This window comes from Bos indicus x Bos taurus, chromosome 13, assembly GCF_003369695.1.
Source record: "Bos indicus x Bos taurus breed Angus x Brahman F1 hybrid chromosome 13, Bos_hybrid_MaternalHap_v2.0, whole genome shotgun sequence".
NCBI lineage: Eukaryota > Metazoa > Chordata > Mammalia > Artiodactyla > Bovidae > Bos > Bos indicus x Bos taurus.
Genome location: NC_040088.1, coordinates 5,479,847 through 5,498,058, shown reverse-complemented (window position 1 = coordinate 5,498,058; position 18,212 = coordinate 5,479,847). Strand labels below are relative to the sequence as shown.

The following is an 18,212-nucleotide window of genomic DNA, read 5'->3' as shown; positions in this document are numbered from 1 at the left end:
TCTCCTGCGCTGGCAGGCAGATTCTTTACCACTGAGCCATCTGGGAAGCCTTTGGTCACAGATGCAAACAGAAAACACATGTGAGATAAACGAAACCAGGCAAGAGAACCTGTCCTGACCCCAGGGAGCAGCCTTCTGGCGGGAGGCCAGGACTGGACCTCTCGGTCCCCCTCGACCCTGCAATGCCTCCCGCTGCTACCCCACCTCCCCCGCCCCTGGCCAAAGGAGGCAGTGGGGAAAGCATCTATCACATGCTGGCCCCTTCGGTTCCTGAGCTGCCAACCGCATGGCCGATCAACGCCTGCTGGTGTCAGCGGGGAACTAGGTCAGGAGCAGGGCTGGTGGAGTGCCCGTGGCCCTCAGCTCCCATCCCCCTGTGACAGAGACTGGGCTCAGAGAAGGGGTTCTCCTGCCTAGTGAAACTGCGCAAGGGTGATGCCAGTGGGCCCGGGAGCAGTGGGGACTCTGGCAGATAGGGAGCAGGCTCTTCCAGGCCCCGGTGGCCGCGCGGAGACTGGGAAGTGGAGTGTGCTGAGCCCAGTCAGCCTGGAACAAAGCCCCAGAGTCAGGGCGAGGGGAGCCAGAGCGGCACCTAGGGAAGCTGGGTGTTGTCATTCACATTTCAACCTTCTCATCGCCCAGAAAAAGCACGCACTCGGGGTGACGGGGATGCTTTTGAACTGTGGTGTTGGGGAGGACTCTTGAGAGTCCCTTGGACTGCAAGGAGATCCAACTGTGCAATCCTAAAGGAAATCAGTCCTGAATATTCATTGGAAGAACTGATGCTGAAGCTGAAACTCCAATACTTTGGCCACCTGATGCAAAGAGCTGACTCATTGGAAAAGACACTGATGCTGAGAAAGATTGAAGGCGGGAGGAGAAGGGGACGACAGAGGATGAGATGGTTGGATGGCGTCACCGACTCGATGGACGTGAGTTTGAGCAAACTGTGATGGACAGGCAGGCCTGGTGTGCTGCAGTCCATGGGGTCGCAAAGAGTCGGACACGACTGAGTGAACTGAACAGGGTGAAGGGGAGCAAGCCAAGGAAGAAGGGTTTTCCTTGAGAGGCCGGAAAGCTGCAGGGGAGGGTCACACACAGAGCTGAAGGCCCTGTGACCAGCATAGGACGCCCAGAGGTGCCGAGCGGAGGTAAAGCCGTTCCTGGTCATTCCGCTGTCTCACCTGAGAAGGCTAAGCAACAGGCCTCTGACCCAGTCCCGGCAGGAGAGGGAAGCAACGTCTTAGGGAATTTCCAGCTGTTTCCTCACACTCAAAAATGGTCACTCACAGCAGGGAAGTGCCCTCTTCCCATTGTCTGGCCTTTTTCTCCCATCCTGTGGGGATGCAGTGCTCCTCGGACCTGTGGCGGCAACTCTAACACGAGGCACGGCCTCGCCGACCTGCCGGGGCCCCGGTCCTTAACGCCTCTGTCGGACAAGGGGATTAACCGGTCCTGGAACTGACCTCCCTGCGGAGCTCGCAGCAGGTTTATGTCACTTCACAAGGAGAGGACCCAGGGCTCTTTGGAGAAACCTTCGATTCCAGGACTTGGACAGGAAATGTATAAGGTAAACCTGGAGCCCCCATTACAGCAGATGGTGAGGAAGCAAGTGGGGTTTCAGGGTCAGGTCAAAAGGACTCGGGAGCCAGCCTGAGGAGGTTCCCACTGAACAAAGATGGGACTTGAAAGTCAGTAACAGTAATAATGGAGTGGGTTGAAATACTTAAGATATACTGAAATCAATGAGTTCAGAGTAATACTTGTTAAAAATCAGTCACTGGATCTAGAGGAGAGTGAATACATGTTATATGTTCAGCTGACTCCCTTCAGTGTTCTGAAGCGAAACTATCAGCATTTTTAATCGGCTGTACCCCAATACAAATAAGTTTAAAAAGAATCAGTCACTATTAGGGGATTCTAAGGCATCAACTCATTATTCTAAGTAAAAATAAAGGGAAAGAAGTAAACATCTATCCTGCTTTTCATAAAGAGGAGGGATGTTTCTTTTTAACTTTTTTTTAAGTCCTAGATTTATAGGAAGTTGCAAAAATAGTACAGAAGGGTTCCGTGTACCCTGCACCCAGTTTCTCTCAGAGGAACATCTTGCACAGCTATAGAGTGATATCACAGCCGGAAACTGACTTTGGCACAACTGGTGAAATGCACGGGCCTTGCTCCCATGACATCAGTTTCACATGCTGTCCTGTGTGTGCCCGTGTATTTAGTTTTATACAGTTTTGTCCCGGGTAGAGATTCACAGCGCCACAGAAAAGTTTCTTTTTATAGAAGTATTCCAGTTGCCAAACGATTAAGACTAAGATTGGAATATCGTTTAAGATTGGAATATCTCTATTTTGCAGTCTCCAGTTAAATAACGGATCTAAGTACTGAGTAACAGCCTTAAAGGCTATTCATATCCCAAAGGGACAGAACTCGATGCCATGTGCCTCCTGAAAAAAAAAGACAACATCTATGAAGTGTTCTTACAACAACAAAAAACCCAACCCACAAATGAGCAAGCCTCAAAAATCAACTACTGAAAAGAAAAAAAAGTCAACTACCAGGTGATACAGCACGCAGGATGAAGGATAAAGACCACATGATCGTTGCAATTCACGCGTAAAAAGTGTGTGCCAAAATTCAGCACACTTTCATGGTAAAAAAAAAACACTCAGCAAACTAGGAATGGAAGGAAACTATCTCAACATGATAAAAGCCATTTCCAAAGCGCATGTGCCACAGCTAACTTCATGCTCAGCGGTGAAAGACTGGAAGTTCTTCCTCGAGAAGAGGCCAGGATGCCCACTCTTGCCTCTTCTACTGAACATAGTGCTGATAATCTTAGCCAGAGCAATTTGGCTGGAAAAAAATAAAAAGGCATTCAAATTGGAAAGAAAGAAGTAGAATTATATCCGTTCTCAGATGACATGATCTTACATGTAGAAAACCCTAAAAATTTTACACACACACACACCTGTTAGAATGAATGTAAGAATTAGTTGCAGGATACAAAATCAACACATTATTCTCTATGATTCATTGTTCTATACCCAAATAACGAATAATCTGAAGAGGAAATTACAAACCCAATTCCACTTACAATAGCATCAAAAAGAATAAAATATTTAGGAGTAAATCTCACCAAGGCAGTGAAGAACGTGTATACCAAAAACTACAAAACATTGCTGAAAGAACACACAAATTAAGGACATCCTGTGTTCACAAGTTGGAAGACTGAACATCATTAAAAATGTCCATACTACCCAAAACAATCTACTGATTCAATGTAATCCCTATCAAAACCCCAATGGCATTTTTGCACAGATGGGGAAAAAAGTTCCTAAAATTTAAAAGGGATCTCAAGGGACCCCGAATAGCCAAAACGGTCTTGAAGAACAACAGAAACTCTGGAGGGCTTATCAAAACACATTACATACAAAGCTACAGTAATCAAAACAGTGTGGTCCTGGCACAGAGACAGACATAGAGAACAACAGAAGAGAGAGGCCAGAACTAAACCCTTACGTATGTGGTCCGAAGGTCTTCCACAAGGACGCCAAGACCAGTCAGTGGGGGAAGGACCGTCTCCACAAATGGTACCGGGAAAACTGGACATCCAAATGCAGAAGAATGAAGCTAGACCCTTCCCTTACAGCATACACAAAATGGAAAATGGATTGAAGATCCAAATTTAGTTTTAGTCTGAAACTAAAAAACAATTCCTAGAAGAAAACAAAAGTTTCATGAAGCTGGATTTGGCAACAGTTTCTTGGATTTAATGTCAAAAGCATAGGTAACAAAAGTAGCAGTAGAAAAGAGGGCCACAGCGGACTTTAAAACTTCTGCACCTTCAAAGGATGCCCCTTCTCTGCCGCTCAGGCAGACTTACCCACCCCCTCTATGTCCCTGCCCCAATGTGAGAGTCAGTTTCCCATCCTTCCACCAGCGTCAGCCTCCTTCGGGGGCTCCCCAAAGTCAGTGAGCTAAAGGCATTCCCCGGAGTCCTAACCCAGAGTCTCTCTGGGCAGGGGACTTCTCAGAAACAAAGTTCTCTTCTGCAACTGAATCTGTCTCTCATTCCTTCCTGGCACAGGCCCCAGCTCACCTGGCTGGGCGTCTGGCCCCACCCACTCCCCCCTCTGTAGTCCAAGTGGAGATTCCTATTTCCCTTTGCCTTTTCACTTGGCACACATCAGCTGGGCTTGCCCCACGCGCCTGGCTGAAAGCAGAGCCCTGGGGCCAGACAAGCCGTTGAGATTTAGCCGTGGCTGCAGCTTGGGTCCTGGTGTTGCTGATCGTGAGGCTGGACCTGGCTGGACCTGGCCAGAGCAGGCCCTGTCCCCACATCTAAGCCCACCGTGGCAGGGATGGGCTGCCACGGGGGCCGGTTCCCTTCCCTGTTGCCACAGGAGCCGGAGGGCTTCAAGAGAGCCAAGCATGCCTTGGCAGAGTCACTCTCGCTGAAGAACGGGAGCTGCAGCTCTCGCCTCTTCCCCGGGACCCAGGACCTGAGGCGGATGCAGGTGTGGAGCGCCCTGTGGCCTGGAGGGAGAGCTAGTCGTGATGCTGAAGGTCCTGGGGGCCGTGGCCCAATCGTCCCTGGGGGTCGTCCTTGACCGGCCATTGCACATGCCATGCCACATCTGCCTGGAGCTCCAGGCTTGCATCCGGGCTCGGCCCAGGGCGGGACTGCTGCCCCAGGGCCGCCTGCACCACTGCTGCATCCCCAGGAGGCCCAAGGGGTCCCAAGGCTGCCTCGAGGCCTCTGTCCCGTTCAACCCCTTCAGTCTCCTTATAAGAACCTGAGGTGTTGCCAGTGGAGACCTGCGTGTCTGCAGACCTGGACCCAGCCCTACCCCGTCTGGGACCCTGACCCTCTTTATCCACTAAGCCCCGATTCTGCCTTGTGACTTTCTCTCACCCCTTATTGATGGAGCTGCAGAAGAAATGTTTATTTTTCTACTTTTGAACAATATGTTCAAATAAACAGAAAGGAGTTGAAAAAGAAAAGATCCCACTGCCAATTTTCAGGAGGCTGAGGGAACAGAGGAACTCGATAAACAGCAGCAGGGACTGCCATCAGCAGAATTTAGACTCTGGCAAACTCCAAAAGACGAACAACCCGGTCTCTTCAACAAATACATTCCAAGAGGAATAAAAAAGAAAAAGAATGAGAAGTGTCCCTCCGTGGGGACAGCCTTTAGGATTAAGGTGATTTAAAGATCTATCCACTGGAGTGTGAGACCTTATTGGGACCCCAGGGTGAGCAGTTTTTAAAGTATGCAGTTAGGAGACAACCAGACCTGGGAACACTGGCTTGATATCTGTTGCTTAATTAAGGAATTGTTATAAAAATTCAAATACGGTCAGGGTATTAGAAGTCCTTGTCTTTTAGATATGCAAACTGAAATGTTCCTAAATGAAACAGATGTCTGAATTTGCTTCCAGGGAATTTAGGAGTCAGGGAAGTGGATGGACAGGTACAGAAAATATCAGGTTGGCCGGAAGTCGTTAACCATTCAACCACTGAAGCCCTGGGTTCAGTGTACATGCGGCATCATTATTCTCGTCTGGCTTTCTTTGTAAATCAAGTTTTCTAAAATGAGCAAATGGAAAAATACAAATGTGGGTTTAAGCAAGAGAGTAGGTTATTTCTTGCATATAAAATCTGAAGATAGGTGGGGCAGGCCAGGTGAGATGCTGGCTTCCTAAGTGTCAGGGAGCCAGCCCCTTCCAGCCAGTTGCCATGCCCGCCTTGCCTTGACCTTTGCCTCAGAGTCGCACAGAGCTGCTCCGTTCCAGCAGCACAGTCAGGGTGGGAGGCACAAGCTTCTTTCTTTGAAGGACGAGTCTTAGAAGTCACAGCACTTTTCCATCCTACGGACCAGACCTACCCATATGACTGTGCTCAGCTCCAGGAGAGGCTGGGAAAGGCAGTCTTTATCCTGCTGGCCAGATGTCTAAACCTCCCGGCTTTTATTAGCAAGGGAGGGTGGGTGAGCAGCTACCAGAGTTTAATTGGCAATGTCTGCCACGGCTCTATCCCTCTGAGTGTGTGGGGTACCACAGGTTGGTGCTCAGAGCTGGCAGCAAGGCTCATGGTAATGCTGTACAGCTGGTGGGCCTGGTGATGCTTAAATATGCTTGTCATTTACATATGCAAATCAAGCAAGCTGCTCAGAGTCTCTGCTCCCCTTCAGATAGATACAGGAGCATCAGGAGCGAGTGTCTGGCTTCCTTAGCTCTCCCAGGCTGGGTGTTCGTCTCCAGGAAGCCAGGATGGCAGTGCCCTTTCCCATGCTGTCGCTAAAATCAAACCCAGCACCTGGGCCTTCGTCTGGCCCAAGGCCTGGATATTTGTTCAGCCAGTGAGTGAGCTGGAGAGAAGTGTTTAGTCTCCTCCTGGACAGCTGAGCAGCCTCGTGGGGCCAAGTCCCCAGAGTGGGCAGTGTGGTGGCACAGACACCCCACCAGGGGATAAAGCCAGGATGTCCCCAAACCACAGCTGCTCTTACATTGCCCTGAAGATTTTTGCCATGTAGGTTAAGTCAACCTTCATTATTTATTTATTATTTTTATTGAAGTTGATTTGCCATGTTATATCAGTTTCTGGAAACTTCATTTAAAAAAGAAATCTTAAATTGATTTTTAAAGTAATCTCCTATTGTTGCTATAATGGGTAAGTAGTATGGTCTGCCCTGAATAGAGGGGACTGAAAAGCCAAGATTCTGCTAAAGATTCTTGGCCCTGCTTTCTCTTTCTTAGAGACAAGCTAGCATTACACTGACCAGGATCCTCTTGAGGCATTTAAATGAATCAAAACATTTTTAAATGGGATTGCTTTTTTTTTTTAACACAACACCCTTCACTGTTATTTAACTCCTGTCTGTCACTACTAACAATCATTTCTCCTGGAGTCTGCAGTCCCACTCCAGAAGCATGGCTGAACTCTGCACACCTTGGTTTCCCCATCTGTAAGATGGGATTTAGGTTATCTTCCAGGAGGACCGAGACTATTACATGAGATCTCAAAAGTCTCAGCATATAAAATGCCTGGCTTGGCTTCCCTGGTGGCTCAGTGGTAAAGAATCCACCTGCCAATGCAGGGGACACGGGTTCGATCCCTGGTCCAGGAAGATCCCACGTGCCAGGGGACAACTCAGCTCCTGTGCTGCAAAAACTGAGCCAACCCACCAAAACTATTGAAGCGTGGGCACCGAGAGCCTGTGCTTGGCAAGAAGAGAAGCCAGTGCGATGAGAGACCGGTGCACTGCCACTAGGGCAGCCCCGGACCACCACAGCGAGAGAAGGCCGCGCAGCAGAGGCCGGAGCAACCCGAACAAATACACAAATCTTTGTTTTTTCAAAGTCTGTCTCACAGAACAAGCACTCAAATGCTGGCTGTTATCATTTGTGAGTTTCATGGAGGAGAAAATGTGAGTCCTGTCACTAAAGAACAAAACATGGTTTGAGCAAAAAGCAAACAAAAACAGCAAAAAAACAAACCCAAGCAACCCAAACTTCAGAGCGGCAGAGAGGAGAGACATAAAACCCCAAACACTTCATTAACAATGGAAGACACTTTATTATTATTTTTTAAAGCATCTCTCAACATTTCAACTCTTGGTAGAAATCAAATGCAAAACATCTGCATTTTTAAATTAGCATCTATTTATCTCGATCACAGCAACCTTATACAATTTAGATACACACCGAGGAGGAGCACGGTCACAGCATTTCCTATTCCAACCCATGAACACAGTGTTTCCGTGATGATAACCCACACTGGACTCCTCTTCCAGAACAAGTGGGTTATTCCTGCTTCCGTCTGCTGTGTCAGTTACGTGGCATCACGGTTGGTTAAGAGTTAGTGTAGTGCTAGAGCAGTCTGAAAATGGAAAACTGGGAAAGTCGGGACTGGGACAGGCACTGACATGTCCGAAATGTGAAAAGGAAGAACAACATCAAAGATGGGTGCCCCCGAGTGGGAGGGCCTTAGTAATAAAGTTGGTTGAAACTCAGCTTCATATACACACGGAGTATCTACAAGTGACCCACTAGATATATATATTAAAAAGCCATAGGAGATTTTGAAAACCTTAAAATCTCTCAACTGAGTTGGAAGAACATCAGCAAATTCACAGTGGCCTCAGGATTCAGCCAGATGGAAATGTGCTCAGGAGCTGAATACCTCCTCCCATCAGAAAACCCACTGCAGGTCAATCCCCGTAACATTCTGTACATCACCAACACTTATGGCTAAAATATATTGTTAGTTCACACGGAAGCGGTTCTATTTTCAGATTCTTGCCCCGCTCCTCCTCTGTAACCCAAAAGGATAATCTGGGGTCAGTTAATTCACATACGGAGAGGCTCGGCTAAGAATCTCAGGAGGCGCCCATCTGCTGGGCGCACGCAGACTCCTGCCCACTTCTAGTGCAAAAAGGTCGCGTAGGTTACAGACGAGTCCTGGAAACAGGTGAAGAGGAGAGGACTGAGGTGGAGGGGTGGTGGGGATCCCAAACCCTCTTCCTTCTGAACTGAGACTCGAGGAGACTGCAGTGCAAGGTCCACTCAGCAAGCGGCGAAGACCAGGCTGGAGGTCCACAGGGCGAGGTTCCCGACTCGTCACTGGTGGTCAGAGTCTGCGGGCGCAGAGACCTCTCAGCCCGGACGAGCCCCCCGAGGTGCACACTGGAGGTAGGTGTTGAGATTGGTTGCAGGGAAGACAGCGGCTCTCCACGAGCCCAGGGGACATCGTCTCTGTTCCTCCTCCGCGCCCACACGCTCCACTCAACCTTCCGGCTGCGGCGAGCGGAGGCAGCAAGGTGGAAGGGCATGAGCCCCTCCCCTGGAAGACTAAAGAACCTGGGGCATCTTTATAAATAGCTACATCGGTAATGTTTTCACCACTTTGAAACACACGGCAAGTTGAATATTTATTTAAAAATAAATCTCAAAAATATCTATGTACAGTACAGGAAGAGAAGGATGTGCAAATGACAGAAGGTGGGGGGCCGGGGGTCAGTGCCGTGGTGGAAGGTCCACACTGCAGAGCGTGAGGGCCAAGTTCACAGACCCCACAGCTGCGCTGAGCTGTGGAGGCAACAGCATGACATTCAGTGAATCCTGGGCTCGGGTCACCGTTGATGCGTAGAGGCAGGGAAGGCAGGCGGGGGATGCCGGCGGGGGTCCCGGTGTTTGGGGACGGTGACGGAGGGATGAGCCAGTGGAGGAGGCCCGGTGTGGCAGGAGGGCTCATTTCACAAGCCAACAGGCCTCTAGCTCACCGCTCCAGGTGGCCATCTGGAAGCAACCCGGGGGGGCCCTTCCCAATCCAAGTTGGCTTGCCGTGGGAGTGAGTGGTCGGCAAGAGTCCCAAAGATAGAAACCATCTTGAAGAAACAAACCCCCCCCCCACTACCAAAACAAAAAACAAAAAAAAACAGGAACAGGGAGTGGAGAGATTAGCAAAAAGGAATCCCAACAGAAGCGCCACCCTCTCTCCTGCCAGAGGACAAAGCAGCCACCAGTTGAAATAATCTGAGTCCGTAAGGGAACTCCCACATGGGGTGGCCGGCCCCAGGATCCCCCAACACCCGCGTGGTCAAGGGCAGGGCTCTGCTTCTGAGATCTTTGCCTTAACACTGCTTCCCCGTGACACCAGAAAGGTCGGAGGTGTAGCCCTTGGAGCAGGGAGGTGAGGGGTGGCGTCTATCTGTACACGAGATGGGAGAACTGGGTGGACTTGTAGTTCAGCTGGTTGTTGGGCATGAACTTGTGCAGCTCGCTCTTTTTGCAGCAGGGGTCGTAATGGTAGGCGCTGAGGCAGGCGTCACATGAGACTTTGGAACATTGCGTGCAGGTGTTGGCGGCCCCCGGGCGGTTGCAAAAGCCACAGCGGGAGGTGGCGGCCACGGCGGAGGGCGGCTTGGACTTGGAGTGGAGGTGCGGCGGCCGCTCGAGGCCCTGAGTCTGGCCCGCGTACTTCTCCCGCAAGGCGGCCCCGTGGGCTAGGCTGTCGTGGCCGGAGGCCTTGCCGGGGAAGGCGCTGGGCTTGGCGGCCGGGGAGCAGGCCAGCAGGCTGTCGCAGCGCTGGCAGAGGGCGGCACTGCAGGACAGGCCGCAGTTCTGGCACTTGGAGAGGGCGGACTCTTTGGCGGGGGTCGAGCGCTTGTGGTAGCCGGGGTGGGCGTCGTTTCTCAGCAGCCAGACGTCGGGCCGCAGGGCATCCTGCCTCCGGTAGGCGGCCCGGGGCTCCGCGTCCGTGTACAGATCCACGTCGTCCGAGCCGGGCAGATAGGGGCCGCGGAGCAGGCCGAGCCCGTTGCTGGGCGCAGGGGCCGGCAGGTCGTCGGCGCCGCCGTGCGGGGAGCCGGCCACGGTCAGGAGCGAGGGTGGCGGCCGGATGATCTCGTCCTTGAGCTCGTCCCCCGGCTCGGCGGCCGCCGGCTCCTTCCGCAGGCTCAGCGAGGTCTTCAGGGGAGGCTTCCGGCTCTCCCAGTAGCTGTCGTAGGTGTCCACCGACCGCGAGGGCTTGGTCACACGGGGCTTGTAGTAGTCCTTGGCCGCCCGCTCGCTGGCCGACTTCTGCAGCACCACGCGCGCCATCGAGGCCGACAGCGGCTCGCGGGCCTCGGCGCGCCGCCGCAGGGCCTCCGCGCACCCCCGCGCGTCCTCCACGCTGCCCCGGCGCTCGCTCACCACGTCCAGCTCCGTGTAGCCCTTGTCCTTGACCTGCGAGTGGATCTCCAGCATCTGCTCGCACTCCACCTTGGCCAGAAAGAGTTCGAAGGAGACCATCTTCACTTGCAACGTCTCGACCAGCTCTTTGAGCCTGTAGGCGGTCCCCAGCTCAGGCATGTAGCCCATGTAGCTCAGGATGGCTCGGATGTCCTCCTCCAGTAACGTCGACTTGACGTAGTACACGAAGGGGCCCGTGTAGGTCTAGGGGAAGGGAGGGCAGAGGAGCAGAGCTGGGTTCTTCTCTCCCAGACACACCGCGGAGACTGTACCCGGGCGGGCTGCACCCAGTCTGCACACGGGCAGGTGGGGAGCGGGGTTCGGGGCCATCTCAGGGCGGCAGGTAGAGGCTACTGCTCCCCAACAACTCAGCGCAAGGGTCTGAGGGAAATGACCCCGGGGGGGCAGGGAGCAAAGCCACTGGCCTTCCACATGGGCTGCAAGGGCCCTGTTCCTTGGGGAGGTGCAGGGCAAACACTGATGGAGAAAGGGAATCGGGTCAGAGGCAGAAACACCCAGGAGCAATGCGAGTACCCTTTCTGGTATTTCCGTGAGACTTAGCCTGACCCGGGGAACTCTCCTGAGCCACCACCACCTTTGAAATGATTCAGAACTCTCGGTCTCCAGTTCCTCCTCCCCCCTCATCCCTGTTTCCCTCGCCCGCAGCAGCCTCCTCCAGGCCTCCACGCTGTCTACCTCCCATACAACCGCCAGGAGTCGTCTTCTCCAGTGGAAACTGGATCCTGGCCCTGCCAGTTTCCCAGCCCCCTTAGAATAATTTCCAGCCCCTGCCCCGGGTTCCAAGGCCCTGCATAACTGGGTGCTGCCCACCTTTCCAACCTCACGGTTTCAGATGTGAGCTGCCAGGGGCGGGCAACCAGTGAAGAGAAGGCACTATGCAGGGAGGCCAGGTGGCAGCAGGGAAGCCAGGAGGGCCCAAGCAGAGGAAGGAGATTACACGGGCACAAACCCTCTTCCCAAGATGGACAGGAAGGCGCAAGAGGGGAGAGCAGCATGCAGAGCCCATCCCCAGACCTTACCTTGATGCTTCTGAACTCCTTCTTCCAGGGGCAGAGGAAGAGGTTGATGCCCATCGTCTCGAGCACGCTGAAGGCGCAGCGCAGGGCCCGCAGGCTGGAGGAACGGAGCGAGCGCAGGGAGCTCTCCACCACCTCATAGAACTGGATCAGCCGGAATCGATAACAGGGGTCCACCTTGTGCAGGCTGAGCAGGGTGGAGGCTGCCGCCCGCAGGGACTCATCACTGCTGGGGGTGGCGTCCCCTTGGCTCTCGTGGAACTGCACGTACTTCCGGAACAAGTCATCCTTGTATTTTGCATCCATTGAACTGGGCTTCCCCATCTAATCCGATCCAGGGACGGGGGCTACCTTATCTCCTCCATGGCTTCTGGCTTAGAGGCAGGGACATTGCCAGAAGCATCAACATGCTGCCTGCCTGGACCCGCAGAACGCTCTGGAAGGGGAAGACCGAGAAGCACGTCATTCCTCGAAATGAAAGGAAAAGGCTAGTGAGGCTGAAGCAGAGAGAGGAGGAGGGTCACAGGACACAAGGCTGCCCATACAGCAGGATCCCAGCCTCAGGTCTCAACGAGTCAGACATTTCATTCCAAGATCCCCGTGCAGCCCCTGAAGGGTTCAAAGCAAGGGGGACAGGTACATGATCACACCTGTAATCATTTTTTTTTTAAAGGCTACTTTGGCTGCCGACCCTTGGAGAGTCCCTTGATCTGCCTTGGTTTTTCTGTGGGGCGGGGGTTTTGGCCATGCCCTGTCTTCTGGGATATTAGTTCCCCAACGAGGGGTTGAACCTGTGCCCCCTGAAGTGGAGGCATAAGTCCTAACCACAGGACCACGAGGGAATCCCACCCCACCTTTGTTTTTTACGGTTCTCTCTTGGGAGAGGACAAAACCTTCTAAGCTGGACACACAGGATTCACACACTCTTGCCGTCTCCCTGGCCACTTGTTAGTAGAGCAGGCACAGATCCATCAGTATTCTTGGCGCTACGATGCTGCAGCAATCGGTATTCATCAAGGGATACTGCCAGGGCCAGGGGAGGCAACACAGCCCATAGGGGTTACAGACAGATTTCAAAGCTGGACTGCCTGGGTGTGAACCCTGGATCTGCTTCTCCAGGTTACTTGGGCCAAGTACTCAATTCAGTTTTCTCATCTGAAAAAGGGGGTTAATAATTCTTACAGTCCAGAGCTGGTAGAAGGATTCTCTGCAGTCTGTACAGAAAGCTCTTCAGGGACTTCCCCGTGTCCAGTGGTAAAGAACCTGCCCTCCAATGCAGGGGGTGAGGGTTCCATCCCTGGTCAGGGAACTGCGACCCCAGACGCCTTGGGGTAACTAGGGAAGCCTGAACACTGCCACAAAGAGCCCGCAGACTACAACGAAGCCCCAGTACAGCCAAGGGAAGGAAAGGAAAAGAACGCTCTCCAGAATGCCAGCTCAGAGTAGGCTCACGAGGCACACAAGCAGGCGCTCCCAGTGTCAGAAGGTGCGACACCTGCCAAGCGCTCTCCGGAGGTGAGATCAGTGAGGCAGGTATCTCCCGCTGGGGTGGACGTGTGCTTCCACACTCACCTGGCCTGCATTTCCTGCCCACACGCTCCATGGGTGCAGACTGTGACCAAGTGACTCGGGAAAGGTCACCGTGCCAGGGCAGGGCACACGCTTCATAAAAGCCTGCCGCTGCCTTGAGTGAGTGTGTGGGGGGAGGGGGAGGGTCCTGTTGGCTGTGGGAGATGTGTGTGTGTCGGGGCGGGGGGGGGCTCCTGTGGACTGTGGGAGATGGTGCGGGACCGAAAACAAGCTGCGGTGGAATGGATGGACCTGCACAGTCCTCCAGCAGCTCTGAGTCTGGCTCAGAAGTCCTAAGTGCCCATGAGCCTGGTGACGATTAGGAAGTCCATAAAATCACACAGGCGGCAATGAGATACTCCTCTGGCTTCTCCAGTTTTGGGGAGATGCCCGGTGGGTAAGACATGCAGGAGAATTAGGGACACAGAGAGGCCACCTTCTCCCACCCACTGCCCTGCCAAGGAAGCCCAAGGCTCAGACCTGAGCAGCACACAGGTGAGCAGTGCCACTTGGGATCAGATTCTCCCTCCTGCCCAAGGTCGCTGTGGCCCTCAGAACAGCCATCCCTGTCCTTTGAGGTCCACCCACACAGACCCTTCTGCCTGCTTCTCAAACACATCAAGCCCATTTTGATCTCAGGACCTCTGCACACGTTGTTCCTTCTGCATGTTCTTCCTCTGGTCCCTCCTGTCGCCGGCTCACTTTCATCATTCAGGTCTCAACTCAATCATCACTCCTCTGAGGCTCTCCCTGACCACCCCAGCTCAGTAAATCGCACCTGCCTGGCCCTTGTCATCCCATTCTCCTGGGGTAATCACCATCTGAAATCATCAACTTTGGGCATCCCCGGCGGTCCAGTGGTTAAGACTCCACAGTCCCACTGCAGGGGGCATGGGTTCAGTCCCTAGTGGGGTAAGTTCTGCATGTCACTGGGTGTGGCCAAAAAAAATACTCTGGGAAATTTTCAACTTTATTCATTTACTATCTTCTGTCTGTTTCCCCTCAATATCCAGTAAGCAGTCAACCCTGCAAAGGCAAGGACAATGTCTATTTTGTTCACCATGATGCCTAATAGCACCTGGCACACAGTAGGTATTTGATAAAACAGGCAAAATGCACGATGCTAAGCACGTCAGCATTCACCACGCTCGCGTTTCTCATTTAGCTCTCCTTAGAATTCTGGAAGGCCAGCGGGAGCGGGAAGAAAGCGAGGCTCCATGACATGATCTGCCATGGGCTTATGTAAGCTCAGGGTTAGGAAAAGGTGGACCCCAGGTTCCAAGCCTGGCCTGAGGACTGGAAAGCTGTGTTCCTCCCGCCACCCCATGCTCCCTGAGCTCAGCAATATGCAGGCCTCAGCGGTGCCAGGCCCCAGGCTGGTGCAGTGAGGGGGACAGGGCGTAGGCAGGGGACAGGAGGGCACAGCGGCTGAGAAGACAGAGCTCTGCCCTGAATTCTAGCTGAACAGGCTTACCGCTCAGTATCAAAGTATGTGTGTTCACTTTAAAAATAAAACTGCATTGCAACCTGAGAGAAGACATCACTGTCCTTGCTAAAAAAAACCCATATGCATTTACCATTTTTTTTTTATTTATCCAAAAGAAGCTTCCATCCGGCCTCTGGCCCCAGGGACTGTTTTTTAGTACATCTGAGAACAATTTAGACAGAGCGACATCAAGCCTCTGAAATACTGCTATGATTTTTCTCCAAAGAAGTCAGGCTTGAGCCAATAGAGACTGACTTTTTTTTTACAAAAACAGAGTCAGCCACCCTCAAGCTCAGCTCTGCGTCTGCTCAGTGCTGTAACCATACCACAGTCCCCACCCTTGTTTGTGGCTGGCAAATAGACAAGCAAAAGGGCTGCAAACAGCCCGGCTGGTATTCAAAGTCCTAAAGCCAAGGGCGGGAAACACATCTAAGGGGAATCTTGAGCCATCCTCCACTGGTGAGGAAACAGGTGAAAGAAAATGCTACAAGATCCTTGAGGAAAGGTAAGAAGGAAGGGAACAACTGTCGTGGTCCTACTGTGCGCTAGGCCTTGGGCTTTCCACTTTAACTGCATCATCCAGTTTAATCCTCACAGTTCTACGAGGAGAGAAACCAAGGCTCTACCATTAAACAACCTGCTCAACAGAGCCTGAAAAGGTCAGAGCTGGAATTTGAACCTGGGGTGGCCGGCACCATGGCCTGGGATCTTCCTCCTTTACTTCACTCATTTATGGTTACCATGAGTACCATTCACCAAGGGATTAGCACAGAAGGGCCCTCTGCTAAGTGCCCCATGAAAATCAACAAAATCCACTCGACAACCCCAAGGTTAAACAAGAAAAAACTGAGGCTCAGAGGGGCCAACTGGAGGAGGGAATGGCAACCCGCTCTGGTAGTCCCACAGCCACGGAGAATCCCACAGCCAGAGGAGCCTGGTGGGCCACAGGTGATGGGCTCACAAAGACTCTGACACAACCAAGCGACTCGGTGTGCATGCGCAGAGGGGCCGAGTCACTCACCCTAAGCCATAAGGAGAGGGAGAAGGGGCTCGGGGATCTGAACCCGGGTCTGATGCCAAAACCCTGACTCAAGCTCTGAGCTGCGCTGCTCTCAGGCACAGCTGTCCAGCTGCTGGATAGCTCTTCTCAGAAGGGCTTGATGAAGGCAGACGCCCTGTGGCAGGGCCAGCACAGCTGAGTTCTAAAAATTTCGGTGGCAGCAAGACTCCCATCTTCTCACACGGAGCGGGACTGGAAGAGCACAGATCTCTCTATGACGTAAGCTCAAGGGCTGAGAGGGGAGGCTGACCAGCGCCCGGCCAGTGGTAAAGCAGCTGACATCATCCCTCCTGAATTCATTTTCTGAGAATACAGGCTGCATTGTAGCTGGTCATAGCTGGTGTCTCTTCTGAGCACAGAGCCAGCAATTTATTCCTAGCACTCTGCAAGAACAACAAAAAACACGCTCTGTGCAAAAACAGCGTGGTTACAGAATACCAAGACAGCGCAGTGACAGAAGCCGTTAATTTCTCCAAGCAACCCAAGGACTGGAATGCCAAGACATGCCAGGCTGGCGGAAGAATAAAAAAAAAAAGCATGGTACCATGAACATCCCTAACAGAATCGGTGGGTGTCCAGAGCCAAGAGACCTGGTCAGCACCTTCCTGCACCCACAATCTGGGCCCCCCTTTGAAGAGAGATATTGCAGTCGGGGGCGGGGGGCAGGGGGGTGGTGGCATTTTAATTATTTTTTAAACATCTCAGAGGAAAGCTGGCTCTGTTTAAAACCTTACTGAACGGAACTGAAATGATTCTGGATAGCAAAGCATGAGCTTGGCTTTACCTCAGCTGGCCCATTCAAGCAGAAACATTCCCCAAGCAGCATCTGAAGGCTTCCTCCTCCCTGCACAGGCAGAAGCTATTTTGGGCCCGGCACTGCCCCAGTCCACAGGTTTACAGATCCCTGGTCTAGCTTCAGGCCACTCAGAGTTCCCTGGGCCTCCAAACAGCAGCAAGGGGAGTGCCCATCAACCCCCTCCACCTCTGCACCCCACTCCTTGGCACTCATCCCCAAGCCCCTGAGACACATCCTAGGCACCTTCCACTGGCAGTGAAAACACCAGAGGGTCCCCACACCCCAACCCAATCCCAGAGAGATTCAGAAAGAGGGCTTCCTGACCTCTGAAAATAGCCTCAGCCGATGCTGAAATTGGGCTTCCCCAGTGGCAGCTGCGGCTGGCAGAGGGGCTCTGGAGCAAGCAGGCTCCCCTCCCCGCAGCACACAGAAGCTGGCAACTGCTATTCCCAGTCTGGTAATTCCTACAGCCTCTAAGCGCCACATCAGTTGTGCAAAACACCCTAGTCCCAGTCTCGGGCCCTCCCCAGGGACTGTGGCCGAATCGACAGCAGCTGTCATTTATTGGCGGGGGGTGGGGGGTGGGGGGGGTGGCTTCCCTGGTGGCTCAGACGGTAAAACATCGACCTGCAACGCAGCAGACCCGGCTTCCATCCCTGAGCTGCGAAGATCCACTGGAGGAGGGCATGGCAACCCACTCCAGTATCCTTGCCTGGAGAATCCTATGGACAGAGGAGCCTGGCGGGGCTATAGTCCTGTGGGGTCGCAAAGAGTCGGACACGACTGAAGCGACTGAGCACGCACGCATCATTTATTGGATGCCTGCTGTATGCCAGAGGCTGTGCTTCCTATGCATCTCCTTTTATCCCCACCCCGGCCCCGAGCAGACAGGTTCACTCCCCATTGAACTAACCAGCCAACTGAGACTCAGACGATGGAGTGACTTGTCCAAGGTCACAGAGTGAGTACAAACCCCGGTCTGCCACCGGAGCCCGGGCTGAGGACCAACTGCGCGGTAACTGCCTGCGGCTGGAATCGGGGTGTTCTGCTGCCGCGTTAGTCGCCGAACATGGGGTGCTCCTCCTGAGCTGCCCTGAGCCTCCCACCGCCGGTCCCCAGGAGGCTGCGAGGCAGCCCTCGGGGGGGAGCGGGTATCCTGAGGAGCAGCCGGGCCCCCGGAGTGCCGGAAAGGCGGGCTCGCCCATCGCCCCCTCGCCGGCCGCGAAGGGACCCCGCTCCCGGGCCGGCCGAGCCCCGCTGAATCGGGCGCCCCCTCCGCCCAGGGAAGCCCCAGACGCCGTTTCCGCCCGCGGCCGAACCGCCCTTACCCCGGCACCGCCGCCGAGGACGCCCCGGCCGAGGTGAGTAGGAAGCAGCCGCGGCCGCCGCCGGAGCCGGGCCCGGATGGGCGCTCGGAGCTCCGGCCGGCTGCGGGAGACCGAGACCAGTACCCTGGGGCCGCGGCGACCCGGAAGCACTCAGTCCGGAAGTGACGTCTCGGAGGCGGGCCCAAAGGGA

General features: G+C 53.5%; 2 protein-coding genes across 5 annotated transcripts; one reads left to right on the top strand and one right to left on the bottom strand.

Annotated features, from left to right (window-relative positions):
• Positions 1-182: 182 nt before the first annotated feature.
• Positions 183-9,439, top strand: LOC113902858 (interferon lambda-1-like). Its single transcript, XM_027558204.1, is given in 4 exon segments — positions 183-309; positions 4,266-4,312; positions 4,314-4,528; positions 4,530-9,439. Coding segments are annotated over 4 exon segments (669 nt in total). The 3' UTR covers positions 4,810-9,439.
• On the bottom strand, positions 7,569-18,159 carry SPATA2 (spermatogenesis associated 2). Of its 4 annotated transcripts, XM_027558288.1 has the most exons (4): positions 18,023-18,139; positions 15,860-16,281; positions 11,787-12,219; positions 7,569-10,950 (listed from the first exon to the last, which is right to left on the bottom strand). In XM_027558288.1, the coding sequence occupies exons 3-4, from the start codon at positions 12,105-12,107 to the stop codon at positions 9,718-9,720; spliced, it is 1,554 nt and encodes a 517-aa protein (XP_027414089.1). In that variant the 5' UTR covers positions 12,108-12,219; positions 15,860-16,281; positions 18,023-18,139; the 3' UTR covers positions 7,569-9,717. The 4 variants fall into 4 exon arrangements, with proteins under 4 accessions (XP_027414089.1, XP_027414086.1, XP_027414088.1 ...); XM_027558285.1 differs by lacking the exon at positions 15,860-16,281 and having other exon boundaries at positions 18,023-18,159; XM_027558287.1 differs by lacking the exons at positions 15,860-16,281; positions 18,023-18,139 and adding an exon at positions 17,608-17,939.
• Between the last annotated feature and the right edge of the window lie 53 nt (positions 18,160-18,212).

Bases quoted from the DNA above. Each gene is read 5' to 3' on its own strand.
- SPATA2 (XM_027558285.1), bottom strand. From the start codon at position 12,107: ATGGGGAAGCCCAGTTCAATGGATGCAAAATACAAGGATGACTTGTTC. The intron at 10,951-11,786 runs GTAAGGTCTGGG...CCCTTCCCCTAG, and splicing joins AGGAGTTCAGAAGCATCAAG to ACCTACACGGGCCCCTTCGT.